At 30.6% G+C, this 17,794-nt stretch overlaps 4 protein-coding genes and 1 pseudogene across 7 annotated transcripts; 4 read left to right on the forward strand and 1 right to left on the reverse strand.

The window, feature by feature from the left end:
- Positions 1-2,136: 2,136 nt before the first annotated feature.
- On the forward strand, positions 2,137-4,306 carry LOC111279237 (E3 ubiquitin-protein ligase). 2 transcript variants are annotated; one of them, XM_022866209.2, is made up of 5 exons: positions 2,137-2,301; positions 2,425-2,579; positions 3,485-3,543; positions 3,635-3,745; positions 3,848-4,306. In XM_022866209.2, the coding sequence occupies exons 1-5, from the start codon at positions 2,192-2,194 to the stop codon at positions 3,902-3,904; spliced, it is 492 nt and encodes a 163-aa protein (XP_022721944.2). In that variant the 5' UTR covers positions 2,137-2,191; the 3' UTR covers positions 3,905-4,306. The 2 variants fall into 2 exon arrangements, with proteins under 2 accessions (XP_022721944.2, XP_089612326.1); XM_089756200.1 differs by having other exon boundaries at positions 3,635-4,306.
- Positions 4,307-5,626: 1,320 nt separating this feature from the next.
- On the forward strand, positions 5,627-7,047 carry LOC149510818 (uncharacterized). Its single transcript, XM_089756201.1, has one exon. It carries the CDS (start codon positions 5,653-5,655, stop codon positions 6,094-6,096), a length of 444 nt encoding a protein of 147 aa, XP_089612327.1. The 5' UTR covers positions 5,627-5,652; the 3' UTR covers positions 6,097-7,047.
- A 775-nt stretch (positions 7,048-7,822) lies between these two features.
- On the forward strand, positions 7,823-12,199 carry LOC149510819 (transcription termination factor MTERF8, chloroplastic-like). Of its 2 annotated transcripts, none has more exons than XM_089756198.1 (2): positions 7,823-8,034; positions 9,604-12,199. In XM_089756198.1, exon 2 carries the CDS (start codon positions 10,998-11,000, stop codon positions 12,087-12,089), a length of 1,092 nt encoding a protein of 363 aa, XP_089612324.1. In that variant the 5' UTR covers positions 7,823-8,034; positions 9,604-10,997; the 3' UTR covers positions 12,090-12,199. The 2 variants fall into 2 exon arrangements, with proteins under 2 accessions (XP_089612324.1, XP_089612325.1); XM_089756199.1 differs by having other exon boundaries at positions 9,734-12,199.
- On the forward strand, positions 8,032-9,450 carry LOC111279136 (uncharacterized). Its single transcript, XM_089756196.1, has one exon. The coding sequence runs from the start codon at positions 8,081-8,083 to the stop codon at positions 9,248-9,250; it is 1,170 nt and encodes a 389-aa protein (XP_089612322.1). The 5' UTR covers positions 8,032-8,080; the 3' UTR covers positions 9,251-9,450.
- A 2,543-nt stretch (positions 12,200-14,742) lies between the features above and the next one.
- LOC111279137 (protein ALWAYS EARLY 3-like) lies at positions 14,743-17,551 on the reverse strand (annotated as a pseudogene). The gene is made up of 6 exons (XR_016334523.1): positions 17,252-17,551; positions 16,715-16,954; positions 16,386-16,547; positions 15,833-15,985; positions 15,474-15,738; positions 14,743-14,872 (listed from the first exon to the last, which is right to left on the reverse strand). The product of XR_016334523.1 is annotated as a protein ALWAYS EARLY 3-like (transcript).
- Positions 17,552-17,794: the final 243 nt, after the last annotated feature.

The following is a 17,794-nucleotide window of genomic DNA, read 5'->3' on the forward strand; positions in this document are numbered from 1 at the left end:
CTCTTGGCCTCTGTTTAGGCAAAAGCCAATACATTTTACTTGGATCCTTTTGACATAAAATGTATGAAAACCTGTATTGAAACTGTAAAGATCTGGCAGAGAATTGTAATATTGGGTTCTGTTTCTGTATCCAAACTTCAATACTATAACTGAAAATAGAAAATTTTGAAAGGTAAATTTGAGAATTATGTTGGCGTGCACATGTTGGATTTAGGTCAAGCTTAGTATGATATTTTAGTATTTTAAACAAGTTCAGGTTTGGTTTGATCTGATTTTTTGGATTTTATTTTTTGTCAAAATTTATTTTTACGTGTAATAATAAAATTTAAACTTGTTTAAAATATTAGTACTTAAACGAGGGCAAAGAGGTTTTTTTTTTTTTTGTTAGTAAATTATTAATTTAATTAATTTTAATTTAATTTACGAGTTATTTGGATTTTGATTTAATTTAATTTTGTTGAATATAATTTAAAATTAAATCATTATTTTGTACAAAAAATAAATAGATTTTATTTTATTATAAGTAATAAAACAAATGGCATGTTTTTTATAAAAAATAAAACAAATAGGTTTTGTTTTATTATGATAAAAATATTTGTTTAATTTTCGAGTTGAATTGGGTCGGACCTTAAATGATAAAATTCAAGTCTAATTTTATTATTTTGATTAAGTCTCATTTATTTGTTTAATTTCATTTAATGGACTTAATATTCATGTATAAACATTTCAAAATTTTGGATAATTTTTTTTGGTTTGGATGGATGGCTAAACCATGAGCAAGTTTAGAATTGTGTTTATACGGCGAATGTAAGATATATATTTTTTGAGTTTGTTAAATTCATACATAATATTTTGAAAATTTTAAATTGTATTAGTTATGTTTTTTTATATCATAATTTAAAAGTATGAGGTTTAACTCTAAAAGTGTGTTTTGATTAAGGGGAATTCACAAATTTTCTTCCATAATCTTAATAGTGGATATTTGATTCATACGCTTGGTTCAAAGTAATCTAATTACGAAAAAAAAATCAAATTTTCAATAATACTTAAAGTTCTAGAATAAGAAATCTACTTCTTCATGTGATATTTTAGGATTTTAATTAAAAAGTTATCTTATTTTCAAATTGAATTTGAATAAAAAAATCATTACTCTTTTGAAAAGCATATTTGAAAGTGATTGAAACTTAATTATAAGTTTTTGTACAAAAAAAATATATTTTTATATTACAATTGAGGTGTTTGATATGAAAAAGGTTCTTAAATAATCCATTTATTTTTTTATAAAAAAATATTTAAGGAAATTTTTATAAAAAAACGTCTTAAATAATTTATTTATAAATAAATTAAAATAATTTTTAAAATTTTTTTTCATGATATAAAAAAAATGGCAAACTTATTAATTGATATTTTTTTAATAATTTTTTTATTAATCTCTATTGCTAAAAAAAGTAACAAATGCCTAAATTGATGATATTTTATAAATAAAAACAACAATTATTTTGTTATTAAAAGTATCATTTATCATTTATGTATTTATTATTAATAAAATAAAATAAAAAAATTGTCGTCAAGAAAATTATGATAATTATATAAGAATTAATATACATAAAAATTTTTAATCAAATACATGAATCTAAACACAAGATATTTTAAAAATAAAAAAAATTCAAGTATCACACTTTTTTGAAGATCATATTTTTTTTCAAAATCTAAGATTTTGCGAATCAGTACCATCTAAGTGTCATGTTTTCTAATGGTTAAAATATTAAAAAAAATCCTTAAACTATTTTAATTTTTTAAATAAATTTTTATATTTTTATTTTTCTCAAATAAACTAATAAATTTTAATTTCTATACATTTAAGCTTTATTTTTAATCAAAAATTAATCTATGTTATGAGTTTATATAATTAGATTAAAGGCTATAAGTTTTTTGGATATAAATTAAAAATTAAAAATTTATTTAAAAAAAATAAATATAGTGAAACTTGCTAAATAAAATAATAAAGTTTAAAAAAAAAATTATTTACGCGTTTTCTGTTTGGAGATCGGGGATTTGAATAGTTGAACTTGAAAATCACGTGTATGCATCGACTAAATCAAATATATATATATATATATATATATATATATATATTTATACTAAGGGTCTGTTTGGTGTTTGAAATTGAAGGAAAAGAAACAGAGAGAAAATGGTAGCCAGAGAAATTGAAGAACTAAGCGAAGAAGAAAGGAGGGCACTTAGGGGAAGCAAATTTGCTCCGCTCCCTTGCCTTCCTACTCCTTCTTGTTCTCAACCCAGGTATCCCTTTCCCTTTTTTCTTTTCCCCCTCTTTCCTCTAGGGTTAGGGTTTTTTTTACAGTGTCCCCTCTCTTTGCTTCAAAATTCAATTTTTTTATAGTCTGATTTGTGGTATGTTTCCAGATTGGCTCATCCAGGAGGACCTTTAACGACTAACAAAGCTGCTGCTTTGGCTAAATTCCTCGAAAGGAAACTCCAAGATCCCAATGGCTTGTCTTCGATCAATCCTGACCTTCTTGAATTGGCTGTCAATAATGCTAAAGCTACCGTCTTTCAAAGTACTTTGTTTCTCTGTTATACTTTTAATCTTAACTTGGGTTGTTTTTATTTTTATATATTGGTGAATTGGAATGGCAAATTTTTGGTTTTGTTGAATTTTTGCTCAAGTTTGCAAGAAAAAAACTTTGACCCAATTCATTGAAACTGATTTATATGTAAAAATTGAACTAAGTTTTTCTTAGTTTAAGTGTTGAATGAACTCTAAATTGTTTTAGTTTGATTTACTTATGCTTCTGCAGCTATTTGTGTGGAAAGAAGAAACTGTTGGTTTGGTTGGATTGACAAATAGGGAATGCTTGAGATCTTATTTCATGATTGATCAATGATTTTCTTATTATCACCCTTTCTTCACTCTTATAGGGAAATCCAGTTGCTGTGTATTAGATATGTGAATGAAGTGGGAATTTAGCAAGTTGGCTTATAAGGATGTGTTTGGTACAAAAAATTATGATGGGATAGGATAAAATGATATTATGAATCGGAGTAGATTAAATAATGTCATCTTATATTGTGTTTGATTTGTGCAAAGATTATGATAAGATAATTTTCTTTATTGGTCAAAATTATCCTTCCTTAAAGTTTATACAATTTAAGTTATTAATATAATTTGTAAGGGTATAATAGGCCATATAAGTTCAATTCTTTAGATTCAAAACAACCCTCTCCATTTTGGGAGGATCGAAATAATCCTATGCTAAGAGGATGATTAATCCTCCTTGTAATTCTATCCCCTTCTTTAGATACGAACCAAATATGACATAGAATGATTATCATCTTATGCACCAAACGTGATCTAAGTTTCTTTAGGTTGTTCAAGTTGTTAGGATTTGGTTATTAGATTGCTTTAGAATGTGCATCTTTAGTTTGCAATTTATTCTGATTTCTTTGTTCTGTTTATGCGCAGGTGGGGCTTCAAATTTGGGAAGCATGGTTCGACATGTAGATTCCTTTGGTGACTCTGAGGTGCTTTGATTCTGCCATTTTGTAATTGATACATGCAAAACTCTTGAGGTGCTGTTGCTTCTCATTTGTCATTGGTTTATCAATTTGGCAGGATTCTTTGGAGGAAGCTAACTTGGAAAATCCTGAACCGAAAAAAGGTAAGAAGAAGAAGAAAAACAAGAATAAAAAGGAGAAGAACAAGAACAAGAACAAAAAAAAGAAGGTTGCTTTTTTTTTTTTGTTTTTATTATTTATTTTTGTCAACCATATATTTTTGCCATGTTTTACACTCAACTGATCAAATGGGAAGCCTCTGCTGTTGCAGGTGGTGGAGGATCATGAATGTAAATTGAAAAGGCCTAAAAAGAAGGTTAAACTATGATCAGGATTAATGCTTATGATAGGTGCTTTTGCAAAAAAAAAAATAAAATTATTGACTTTAAAAAAAACTGAGAATCAGCAGCCAAAGAAGCAGAAGAAAGGATCACTGAGGAGTCAGAAGAAGAGAACCAGATACATGACTGCTATTCATGGAAGGATGTTGGGGGGGGGGGGGGGGGAGGGGGGTTGAGGGGGTTGGTTTCTTTAAAGGCAATTTGACCTCCAGACCCTTAAAAATTAGAGGTTTTTTCTTTTTTTGACAAATCAACTTGTTATTCTTACACATAACTGATGTGTTTCTTTTGGACACATCTTGAATCTCTATTGATGTGCAAATGATAATTTATTATTTATCTTAGTAGAAATGGTGAAATAACAAGAGGTTTGTTCTTGTTGTGCAGCATTTTAATTTTTAAGGCACATGGCCTGTGAATTCTTGATTCAAAGCCTAAGAAAACAAAGTCAACTGTTATTATCAAGATCTTAAAAAGATCCTTTTATATAGGATAGTATTGATGTAATCTTTTTAATCCAGCTTATAAGAGTAACATGTTGTGAATTTGAATATCTAAGCAAACCTCAAAAATTAATATAGAAAGTTTTCTTGCATGGAATTCAAATTTTTCAATTTGAGGCCAAACATTAAAAATAGATGAAAAAGATACATCAAGCTTAGATAAAGGATTGGGTATTTTTTGCAATATCTTTTGCAAAATCACATAGTAATGTAATTATTGAAATGATTTTGTTATAAATGTGATTTTATCATTTTTTATTTAAAATCATTTATTTTATTAACAATCATTAATGATTAATAATTAAAGATCAAATATTATTTTGTTTAAATATATGAAAATAACTATGCATATTATAATAGTTATTTAAATTAATGATTTTAATGTTATTTAAAGATAATAATTTACAAAATATAGTAGTATTTTATTTATTTTATAATAAAATATAATTAAATAATTAAATAATTAAATATATTTATTGATAAGCAAACTAATTTTTATAATATAAATTATGTAAAAAATATTTGAATTGACAAATAAAATTAATTTATTAAATTCATAATAAAAGGAAAATAAAAAATAATATTATATATAAAAATATAAAAAACACAAATCATTTTTAAACTTATGAATATCAGTTTTATAAAAAATTATAATATAAAATAATTATAATTTTAAAAGAAAGCATGCATAATATTAATTATTGTTAATTTTATGTATTTACTTTAATGATAAAAATTTCTCATCATTTTCGACGAAAATTAAATTATCATTCAAAATAATAATCTGATCAGTTTTTGTAATTCAATATCATTACTACATATAATCACTTGGTGTTCACCAAATACAATAATCTAACTATCATAATTTTTGAAGTGATTATTATATACTAAACGTTACCATAGTAAACAAAAAGCTTAGACAACATATATATATATATATATATATATAGTAAACATATATATAAAATAGAAGTTCACTTACACTAATGTAATTCTTATTTTTTTTAACTCTTGAATTAAAATTATTAAATTTAAATAAGTCATAAATTTAATTTTGATAAAAATTTTCAAAAAATATAAAAATTATATTAGTGTAACTAGATCTATATATATATATATATATATATGGTAAAAAAATATTAAAGTGAAGGAAATGGGTTTCAATCCAATGAGGATGTAATTTGTAGTCGCTGTCAATGTCTGTCAATGTCTTGAATTTTAGGACCAAATCCATGTGGGATAGGAAATTTTATGTTTATAAGAATTATGGTTGGTCTGAGAAAGAGATTATAGATGCTTTTCGGAAGTATCCCTTGTTTATGACTGTGTCTGAGGAGAAAATTGTGAAAATAATGGATATTCTTGTGAACGAAATGGGATTGCAGTCTTCACTTATTGCTAAGCGCCCTCGTGTAATAACGCAAAGCTTGGAAAAGAGGATTGTTCCGAGGGGTTTGTTCGCTCTAGATTTGTTGTCAAAAGGTTTGGTTATTAAGGAATTTAACTTGGAGGCATTGTTTGAGGATTCAAAAAAGTTGTTCATTGAGAAGTTTGTGAATTGCTATGAAGCAGATGCTCTTGAGCTGTTAAAATTATATCAAGAAAAGTTTGATCTTTCAAATAAACCGAAAAGCTGGTACATCCAAGCTGCAGAGATTATAGAATGTCGACAATAAGATTCAAAATTTCCTCCTCATGTTAATTTTATATAATTGAATTCGTTGATGTGAAACTAGCTTCTGCTTTGGGTCTTGAATATTTCTAATACAAAATTGTTGTCTGTAGCCTTTTCTTCTGTTAGTGAAGTTTGAACTCGACCATGTATGCTCTGACACTTAACTGTGCCGGTATATCTCATCTTGCTGTCATAAAGTGCAATTGCAAAATGAGCTTCTTAGTTGATGTTTTCTTCTTTTTTATGCAACTGTAACTTCTTGTTCATTATTTGTTTAGGAATGGTTGATGTTTGAGGAATGATACATCAAAACTGTTCTTTGCTTCTATTTTTTTCTCTTCTGGTTTTTTTTTTTTTTTTTTTTTTTTTTGAGTTTCCTATAAGCTGGGCAGGGAACAAACTAGAAGTTAGGAGATTATAGTGTTGAATTAATGGCGGATACTTTGTGTCAACTTTTTTTTCCGTCATGTGAAACACATCCTTTATAAGCTCTGAACCTTGGCAGGGCAAACTACAATGGCAAACTACAAAATTCAATGGAGCTGTATTCTTTGTTCTAGTAGTGGAGCCTTGAGCCTAACTATGGCTGACTCTTTGCTGTTCCACTTTATCTTATCTTTCTGTTTTTTTGCGAGTTCATGTAGTATATATATGTAAGTGCGCATATATATACAGACGTATGTATGTGTATATATATGTATGTATATATGTATATGTATGTGTGTATGTATGTAACTGCTATTATTTTCAGTACAACAATTTCATCTACATAATTCATGATTTATGATGTGTTTTTTAGTTGGCAAGGGAAAAGTTTGAAGCTTTTAATATTCCCAAGGTCTTTGGGCTTTTTTAATAGGATCAATCATAATACTAGTTTCTATTCATATTTATTTAAAATGATTCTTTCTCCTTTTTATGTTTAACAATAATTCATTATTCAAAAATAAAATGTTAGCAAAACTTAAGACTTTTAAGTGATTATCTCCATTTTTTAAATTAATCATAACAAATGTCACACTTTTTTTTCCCCATTTTTAATTATTAATATGTAGAAGAAAGGTTCCCTCCCCATGTACATTAACCTAAAAAAAAGATAAAAAATCTTTCAAAAAAAAAAAAAACTAGAATAAGTTGTCAGGTTAATGTATATAGATAATTTTAAACAGAGATAATAGTATAATAAAAATTATAAAAATTAACATGATTTAAAATTTTAATAAAAATTGTAATAAAAATGATAAAATTAAAATTTTAGTAAAAATTATATTTAATTAAAAATAAAAAAATGAGAAATAAAAAAATAATTTAAAATTGTAATGTTAAGTTCAATATGAATTTTTTTTTATTTGGTTCGAATCAAATTTAAATATTAAATGTATATATTAAATTTGGACTGAATTTTGAATTAAAATATAAAAAATCAAAAAAATTGAAAGAAATTATATATTTTTATTAATTTTTATATATTTTTTTAAATTTTTATAAAATAAAATTATTATTTTATAATAAATTTATTTAAAAATATTAAAAATTTTATTAAAATAATATATAAAAATAAAAAACAAAAATTAAAAATCAATTAATCAAATCAAACTAAAATAATTCGATTTGGATTAAACCAATTTAAAAAATATATCGATTCAAATTTAAATAAAATTTTAAAAATTTATAATTCTGTATTACCTAAAAAAATAAAATCGAGTCTAATATAATCTAAATCATTATCACGTAATAAATTTCATATTTTATACTATATTTTTTACTTGAAACAAACAATACGAATACAAACATCGCACTGAAATTATGCCCGGAAATCGGAAAGTTAGAAGCCTTGAGTCGAATTGAACAATAAAAAATTAAGAGAAAAGGTTCGACTTTCAAGAGCAGTCTTCCTCTCCTCTCTGCCTTGAAGGTTCAAAGTTGAAAGGTTTTCAGGGTGAGTTTTCTCTGTCTGAGCAGCTTTATTCATTTCAATTTCCAAAATGTTTAGTCGTCATAGCAAAGACATTAGTATTTTGCATAGGCTTTCATATATTGTTGTGAACAATTCCTCCTCAAACCCATCCTTCTTCCTCAGAGTTAGATGCATCTCAAAAGCCTCTTCAGACCCATCTCAGTCTTTTGCAGTCTCTTACCTCAAAGAAAAACTTGGGTTCTCACCAGAATCTGCCATGGCGGCTCGCATGTATCTCTTTTTCAAAACCCCAGATAAGCCTGATTCTGTCATTGCATTTCTGGAGAAACATGGGTTCTCGAAAACCCAAATCAAAAAGATCATCGCAATTCGACCAGGTCTCCTGTATTCTAATGCTGAGAAAACGCTTTTACCCAAGCTAGAATTTTTCCAATCTAAAGGTGTTTCAAGCCCCGAACTCACCAAAATCCTTTTTGCCCACCCCAAAATTTTAACTTGTAGCTTAGAGAAAAACATTGTCCCTTGTTTCAATCAACTTAGCAATGTGCTCCAATCTGATTCCAAGGCTATGACAGCTATAAAACGCTATCCATTTCTTTTCTCATGTAAACTTGACTCTTATCTGTTATCTAATATCAGTATTCTGAGGGATAATGGAGTGCCTGAATCAAATATCATATCAATGTTTACTTACCACCCTAGATCTTTTTTCGTAAACCCTGATCAGTTTAAGGAGATTGTGAAGAAAGTGAAGGACATGGGGTTCGATCCTTTGTTACTTAAATTTATTCTTGCTGTCATTACGTTTAGAAAAGTGAGCAAACCTGCAATGGAGAGGAAGTTTGACGTTTATAAGAAGTGGGGTTGGTCTGAACTGGAGATTTGGGAAGCTTTTCGAAGGTATCCGAATGTTATGGAAATATCAGAGGAGAAGATTGTGGCAATAATGGATTTTCTTGTGAACAAAATGGGCTTTCAGTCTTTTCTCATTGCCAATCAACCAAGTGTTTTTAGACGGAGCTTCGAGAAGCTGATTGTTCCAAGGGGTTTGTTTGCTCAAGATTTGCTATCGAAAGGTTTAATTAAGAACTTGGGATTGTCTGCATTGTTTGACACTTCAGAAAAGGTGTTTGTTCAGATGTTTGTTAACAAATATGAATGCAAAGCAGCAGAGCTGTTAATGCTGTACAAAGAAAAACAGGATCTTGCAATAGGAGTCAAATATAGATCAGGGTAGCATAGAATCTAGCATATTTGATTGAGCTGACTTTTTTATCGGATTGAATTCCTTGATCTCAAACTTGCTCCAGTTTGAATAAATGAGTGCAACTAGTACTTTATTTTTAGCAGTATTCACTCTTGTCATCTGTGAAACTTGAACTCAACTATGTGCTCTGGCTGTTTTATGTGGTTTAATAGTCATCTTGCTTGAAATGCAACTGTGAAATGAGTCTCATTTATAGAGCTTACGATCTTTAGGTTTATTATATTGTGTGATAAGGATTTTGGCTCCAAATGGTGTTCTTTTTCATGCAACTTTTCTGCTTGTTTGAAGTTACGAAGGTTGAATTGCCTGTTGTTTTGGTGCAGCTTTGTGGCTGTAGTTTTAATTATTATAATAATTCTGCTGGTAGCCACCAAGTAAAGGGTGATCGTGGATGGTAAGTAGAGAAAATGAGGTTCAATCCTTAAAGGTTTACGCTGTTTTTACTGGTGTCAGGATTGGGGACAATCAGCAAATCCACATCGGATAGGACGTTTAATGTTTATAGGAAGTGTGGTTGAACTAATGAACAGAGTTGCCGAGCTTTTCCAAGCTGTCCCTTGTAGTTGAAAGCATCTGAGAAAAAGTTTATGGCTATAATATATTTCTTGTAAACAAAATAAAGCTTGACAAAGTCCTTTCACGTGCTTAACTTCATCTCCACTTTGCTTGCACAAAAGTTGTTAACGGGGTCTCATTTGCTGTGTATATCAGTCTCCAAGTGATGATGTTCATGTCATATAACTGTTAGATCCTCTTCATCATTTGTTTAGAGTTATGAACGTCAATTTGCCTTGGCCTAATTGCCATTTGCTTGGGAATCTTTGTCCCAAGGCGAAGGTGTGCTTGGACCATGTGGTTCTTGATTTTCCAGTGCGGAACATGTAGGCTCAATGGCCATTAGACAAAACTTCGGTTGAACAATGCAGCAAAATAGAGTTTCCCAGACCACAGACGCAGAGTAGAGACTAACTGTTGTGAGCACCATAACTTCAATGAACTATGAAAGATGGAGATTATGATGTCATTATCAGTCGAACATCGACGTTCCCATCGTTAACTGCATATTTTTTTCATTCGAATATTGTAAAACATGAATTGAAATTAATATTTTGATTAGTAATCGAGTTTGATATAATTCTTATCAAAATTCAAAAGCAAATTTTAGGACACATTCATTAATGCAAGTTCAACGAGTCTGATAAATAATGATCGTGTGATTTGTTCATAAAGTTAATATAAGATTAACGAGTCCGGGAGATACTATGGTGCATTCTGTTGATATACCACTTTCTGTAATTAATATTTGTAATTAGATTTCAAATTTTGACACCTAAAAAATAAAGGAAAAAAAAAGGTCCGATGATTGGGCCTGGACAACTAATTCATATGAATATACAGGTATTAGTTGGACCTGGATAGTGGACGTTAACACTAGATAAAGTAACACAACCCTAACAAAGCCCCGCCAATAGAAGAAGAGAATTCAGCAGGACAAAAGAAAGTCCCGTTTAGCTTTGGAGGTTTAAGCGGCCCATTCATTTTCAGCTGGAACTCAAAATTTGATCCTTTCAATCAAGGGTTCTGATATTCTTCAGAATTGCAGGTAAGCAAAGTGAAGTTGTCAGTTTTCAGTTCTCATGTTGCATTTTCTCTGTAGAACTAGAGTTCTCCATGGGAGGCAAACTACTACAACCTCTCAAAGTTACAACTTTTTTACATGATTCAAAATGACCCATCAATTTTCAGACAACAAAATGCTCTTAGATGCATGCCAACCACTTCAAACCAGCAATCATTCACAGTCTCATACCTCATAAAAAAACTTGGGTTCTCCCCAAAATCTGCTCAAGCAGGTTCCAATTATGTCCATTTGAAGACCCCTAATAATCCTGACTCTGTCATTTCATTTTTAGAAGAACATGGGTTTTCAAAATCCCAGATCAAAACCATTGTCAGTAAGGCCCCAAAATTGCTTGCATCTGATTCTGAGAAAACCCTTTTGCCCAAGTTGAAATTTCTTCTCTCCAAAGGGTTTTCAAGCCCTGACCTTGCCAAATTGTTATCATATTCCCCAACAATTCTGCTAAGAAGCTTAGACAGACAAATCATCCCTTTTTTCAGTACTTATAGCAATCTGATTCATTCTGATGAAAAGACTGTCAAAGCTATAAAAAGGTATCCATATCTCATCTCATATGATATGAACATTATCAATGGCCATTTGTTGTCTAATATCAATCTTCTACGAGATCATGGAATGCCAGAGTCACATATTATCAAATTACTTTATCAATTTCCTAGAACTTTGCTGATAAATCCTGGTAGCTTGAAGGAGATTGTGGAAAAAGTTAAGGAAACTGGGTTGAGTCCTCTGATATTGAAGTTTGTTCATGCTGTATCTATATTGGCTGGAATGAGCAAATCCACTCGAGAGAGGAAGGTTGATGTTTACAAGAAATGGGGTTGGTCGGAAAAAGAGATTTGGGAATGTTTTCGGAAGTATCCATTCTGTTTTGCAATTTCTGAGGGAAAAATCTTGGCCAAAATGGATTTTGTGGTGAACAAGATGGGCTTGGATTCCTCTCGTCTTGCCAATGAACCAAGTTTTTTGAGAAAGAGCTTGGAGAAGAGGATTGTTCCGAGGGGTTTGATTGCTCAACATTTGCTGTCCAAAGGTTTAATCAAAGACTTCAAATTGTCTGTGTTATTTGACAGTTCGAAGGAGTTGTTCCTCAAGATGTTTGTTAACCGACATGTAGCTGAAGCACCAGAATTGTTGGAGCTATATGAAGAAAAATTGAGAAAGTGAGTATTATTGGCTACAACATTTTTAGGCTGGATTGGCACATCAAGATTCAGATTTTCCTTGTATCATTACTATGTTTCAGTTCATTTTGTGATATGAAACTTGTTTTTAGCTTTACCCTGTCATGCCATTAGTGAATTTTTACCTCAACAATGCTTCTCTCTCTTTGTTTGCTTTGCAATTGAACTTAAAAACAAGTTGGAGTTCATTTTGTAGTTACAACAATGAATTTGAACATTGAAATCCCTTTTACTTTTTTTGGTTAATGAAAGTTTAGACAGAGAAAAGAATATTCTATTTTAGGATCAAATATATTATAAATTTCATTGAAAGTTTATATTGAATTTATACTATGAATCGAATAACAAAAATCAAAATTAAATTTTATGAAAGAAATATTCAATTTGTGTCAATTCAATCAATCCCGATAAAATTAAAATGGCATTTTGTTCACTAACGAGAAAAAGATAATTATTTTATACACCGTCATTACCTACCTAATCTTTATTAATTTAATCTCAAGACTCTTTATCTTTCCTAATCTAATCTCAAGACTCTAGAAATTATTTAGTTAAGAAAATTAAGGCTTAGTTTGGTAGGGTAAATTAAAAATGAAAAGATGAAAAATTAGAAGAGAGAAAAAGTGAGAAAAATAAATAAAAAAATAAAAAAATTTCTTTTTATTAGTGTGTTTGATTAGAAAGATAGAAAAATAAAAGAAAATGCAATTTTCTTTTTATTTATTGCTTGATAGAGTTAAAAAAAAAAGAAAGAAAAAATGTAAAAATTACATGATTTTATCGTTATAATCTTTAGTAAATTAAGATAAAAAAAATCTAAATATGATAAACTATTTTATAAATATATAATACATATTCACATCTCTTTCGTCGTTTCTTCTCTTTTCTTTTCAATTTAGAGTGATTTGTTTTCGTTAATCAATGTAAAAAATGATAATCTTTCTTATTTTCTTTCCTATTAAGCACACCAAAAATCAATCTTCCTTCCATTTTTTTATCCACCCTTTTTCATCCTTTTCAGTTGTACCAAACACAGCCTAAGTGATACTGACGAACAAAAAATAAAAATTAATTGGTTTCACAATGCTGACAAGCAGTGTACAAACTGAATTTACTGGGTTACTTTGATAATAATTGATCATGTATTTCTTCCTATTAAAGGTTAAAAAAAAAATCGTAAGTAAAATGCATAGGAGTTTGAGAGAAAAGGATTGCAAATTTTTAGAACAATTGAGGAATGAATACCTGTCTATGTGGGTACTAGCGCCAATATCTGATTCCTAATAATTCCCATATCTCTGTGTAAATCTGAAGATTCTGTGAACAATATGGCTTCAAACTCGAAAGAGCAGAATCTAGTACCTGGGCAATATCTCCAGGTGGAAACTGTCTTTCTGTAAATTTCTGCAATATTTTTTTGGGGGTGAAAGGAGTCAGAATCAGATTTTACAATCAACAGGCAATCAGATTATCAAATACGGAAAAAAAAAAAAAGGAGTTGTGCTGAGAACTGCTGACAAGAACTTAGGAGACATTCAGATGATTACCTGTATCATGAGCAAGGTGGCTACGCAATGCACGATAATGTCTGAAGGGATTCCAAGATGATCTTGGTCAGAAAAATTTTGCAACTTTATATCGGGTATGTTACTAGTTGCCGACGGATATGACACACAGGCAGTCGGAAGATCGTGAGAAGTTACTATGGAAGGATAAGAGTTACTGTTTATAAGTTAGAATTTTTCTATTTAAAGCTTAATTGTATCTAAATTCAAGGGTCCAATTTTTCAGGCTCTCCCTCTCATATACTTTTTCTCTCTTTCTGTCCTCCAAATATATATATAGATATATAAATATAGTTTTTGTAATCTTATATATATAGATTTTTTTTGCACCCCCTCATAAATGGTATCAGAGCTCTAGGCTTGTATAAAAGTTTGCTAAAGCTTTGTATTGCTGATTCTACAATAAAGATCTACTTGTTATTCATCTTGTAAGATTTTTTTTACTCTTACTTGCATCTTTTACATAAACTATTTGTTTCAAAGCTCATACATTCATATCTGAGTAGATAGCTGGCTTTTGTGGCCTGAGTTACCTTTTGTTGCTAGCGTTTCAGAACAGCACATCGATTTTAAGCATAAAAAACATGAAAACTTATAAGAAAATTCTTATATTTATCAAGATAAGTCTTATAATCATAACTTATATATAGATCCTAAGTATGAATCTAATAATATTAGCATAAATAGAATTGTAAATGGTTTAATAGATACAATGAGAGAAAGAGTCTGAAGAATTGGCCTTTTTGAGTTTAGATACAATGAGGCTTTAAATAGAAAAATTCTAACATATAAACAGTAATTTTATACAGTTATCCGCTATAATGTACAGTAAAATTTTTATCTATAGTACCGTTACAATATCTTCCGTAGTAGATCTCTGTTTTTATCTGTTACAGTGATTGCTACAGTAACATTTTATCTTCTGTTACAGTGACTGCTACAGTATTTTTGTCTGCTAGTTATTGGCATCGAATAGAGTTTTATCTTTTTGTATCGATTCTCTGTTCTGGTTTATTCTGGATTAGAATTTGCACAATTTATCTTTCCATAGCTATAGGTTAGAATTTGCACAGTCTAATGGGGTAGACGACCTCAGAGCAGGCAGACTAAAATCATCCACTGAAAGCTGGTTATTTGCAAAATCTATTGCGTCCTCAATCCTCTCAATGCTTTTCCCCCCTTTTCTCAAGGATGACATGGCCTGAGATGGTAATCAAGTTTAATCAGAACTAAAGTACAGTATTCAACTTAAACAATCAAAAGTGACTACCACAGCATGACGCGATTTATGAAAAAATGAAGGCAAGGATCCATTGCTTCAAATGGTAAATCATAACCATCTTCCAGGCAAAATCTGCTACATCTCTGGATTCTGCCTCGAATTGCCAAATTAAGCTCTACAGTGAGTTCCAAGCAAATATGCTTCTTGTGAGACTAGAATGTCAATATTTTCATTAAAGTTTTCACAATGATGAGATGAACATGTCATCCTACAGATGGGATGAAAATATTCTACCAAAATAGAGGTAAGCTCTACCACCAAAACTATGATAAAATTTTTATAATTTACATTGTAATTTACTTTGTCAAGTAGTGTCATCTCGTATGGTTTAGCTCGGGGATCGCTGTGGCCATTTATTTACTTCGCCTTTTTAGCCTATGGCTTATTGGTTTACGACTGACACTTTGATGTATATGTAAGCGACAATGCATAAAGTTCCAATGGTATGGGAAATTTTCAAAATGCTTGAAAAGAAACGTAACAAGGGGAAAAGGTTTAGACTAAAACAAAGTTGATCCACCTATAACGAGCCATCAAGATAAAGCAGTTCAATGTCCCTTTTTTTCCTGCATAGCAGCATTAACCATTGACCAAGCTTTCATTCTTGAACTTTCAACAATTTCAGTCACATAGGACACACATTCTTGGACATGATGCATAGAACGATCAAAAGAGCTCAACTGACAGCCGCGCGCACCAATTTTAGCCAAGGGCTTCAGCAACTTAACTGAGGAGTTTGCTTGATATGAATTACGTTGCCTAAAGCAAAACAGAGCAAAAGAAACCTGCAAAAGAAAGGTTAGGCAAAGTTAGGATAAAAGGGCATATGACATCGGTGAAGAGATTTAAAGTGAAAACTGCATCATCAGCATCTCATGCCTGCTCATTGACTTCATTTAACTGCAAGAGAACAGCAGCATATTGCTTCTTGAAATAATCTGAAACCTTTAGAAAGTTGTCTCCACCTGTCTGGTTTTCCAACAGCTCATCATTCATACGTCGCAGTTCAGACACCACGGTCTCCTGCAAATGCTAACACAACCCTTAAGTTCACTTCTCAGACACAATGCGAACAAAATTATTTGAAAGGAATTTTATGTCAGCCTCAGATAAACACAATAAACATGCAACACAAACTATGCAATATGCTACAAAAGAGAATCAGAATATTGATGCCCCAACAAAGCAAAAATGACCAATTATGGAGATAACATAGGTTAAAAATACCATTATTACTAAAAGATAGGAACAATGATAGGGAGCAAAGAATGCTCAAGCATTAAAAGTAGTCAACATTCAACGGGCACCATATATAGCACTGAAAACAAAGATAAGTTTCTATAAGAACTTGAAGTTAAAAAAGAGAGAACGGAGAGAGAAAAATTCGCCAGTAGATTAAGTTTGATTAATAACAGCTAATATGGTGTACAACGTTTTTGTCTAGAGCACGAGTAAACTGAGAAAGAGCTTCAACATCAGCTTCCCTTTTCTGAACCAGTGCATGAGCAGAAGGCTGAGAATTCACCGCCTTTTGAGTATAAACAGTTTCTATAGGTCCAACTTTAATTTCCAAATTAGGACTTGATGAATCAACCTGGCCAAAGCAATTTATCCTTATATAAGATAACAGTTACTCTGATTCTGCATTGTTTCCTATATCAAAACTTTTAGTTGTAATACTCGAACTGAAAAGCAATTTACCCTTGAATTGATTTTGTCCGATATACATGAAATGAAAACTATTTTGCAGTCATAACTTACCTTAGCTGACTGTGATAAATTGCCAACATTGAAAGTTGATGGGGAAGTACGAGGACTATCAGTGTTCTCCAGGTTATCACATTGAATAAATTTCATGTTCTCTTCCATCTTGCTTTCTTTTGGCTGGCCATTCATTTTGAGCTCACTGTAGTTCTCGGCAAATTTACAGATGGCAGCATTTTGTCTCAAAAGGGAAGCAGGCAAATTTTCCAGTGGTTATAAAGGCATAAAATCAATATCCTACAATAAAAAATGTACCATTCATGAAACTTAATAGGAAAAAATAACCAAAGAAAAAAAGGATCAAGCTAAATATATTTAGTAAACAGTAGAGAATTAGATTTAAGCACAAATACACAAGCATACATCTACTTGCATACTTAGACAGAAGTAATTTAAGAAAGGAACCTCCGAAGGCCTTAGCCTGTCATTAATCCATTAGACTGAGGCCTTAATGGCAATATTCAACATCTTCAGTTGAATGAAAGGAACGTGTTGCTCTCATACATGAAGCAACTCTATAAAATAAAAATTTACCATGACAAATTCCAGTCATAGTTCAGGGCTGTCAAACTGAATCCGATATCTACTATGGTCAACAATTAACACACTTCCATCATGAATCTCTCTAGTTTTTGGATGAACAGCAATGACATGTTGTCCAACAGATAAAGGTCGAGCTAAATCAGTTGGCAGTCCTTCACCAATACCAGCACGGAGTTCAGCACAATGCGTTCTAACAGATTCCCGATATTGATTGAGCTTCTCTCTTTCTTATTTCAAAAATTGCTCAGAAAATTGAAGTGGTTTGCCAAGGGAACTGCATCGACTTGACATTATGTAAGCAGAGCGTCAACACTCAATACCTTATTAAGATTTGAAAGTAGAAAGCTATACCTTCTTATGACACGCCATTCAACACGAGTTAATCTTGGAACATGACCTAATCCCACATGATCCAAATACTCCACAAACTCCCTTTCAGCAAACCATGGATAATCAATTGTACTGTAGAACCACTCAAAAGCACACCGTCTCCGTGCTTGATATGAAGATAGGAAGCTACAAAGCTTTTCCTGT

The sequence above is a fragment of the Durio zibethinus genome, chromosome 27 (assembly GCF_047325235.1).
Source record: "Durio zibethinus cultivar Kanyao isolate XHJ-2024 chromosome 27, ASM4732523v1, whole genome shotgun sequence".
NCBI classification, from domain to species: domain Eukaryota; kingdom Viridiplantae; phylum Streptophyta; class Magnoliopsida; order Malvales; family Malvaceae; genus Durio; species Durio zibethinus.

What these genes read in the sequence shown, in the direction of transcription:
- LOC111279237 (XM_089756200.1), top strand. Translation starts at nt 2,192, where the DNA reads ATGGTAGCCAGAGAAATTGAAGAACTAAGCGAAGAAGAAAGGAGGGCA. An exon ending in CCTTCTTGTTCTCAACCCAG is followed by an intron (nt 2,302 to 2,424) that starts GTATCCCTTTCC and finishes GTATGTTTCCAG; the next exon opens with ATTGGCTCATCCAGGAGGAC. An exon ending in ATTCCTTTGGTGACTCTGAG is followed by an intron (nt 3,544 to 3,634) that starts GTGCTTTGATTC and finishes TCAATTTGGCAG; the next exon opens with GATTCTTTGGAGGAAGCTAA.
- LOC149510818 (XM_089756201.1), top strand. Translation starts at nt 5,653, where the DNA reads ATGTGGGATAGGAAATTTTATGTTTATAAGAATTATGGTTGGTCTGAG.
- LOC111279136 (XM_089756196.1), top strand. Translation starts at nt 8,081, where the DNA reads ATGTTTAGTCGTCATAGCAAAGACATTAGTATTTTGCATAGGCTTTCA.
- LOC149510819 (XM_089756198.1), top strand. Translation starts at nt 10,998, where the DNA reads ATGATTCAAAATGACCCATCAATTTTCAGACAACAAAATGCTCTTAGA.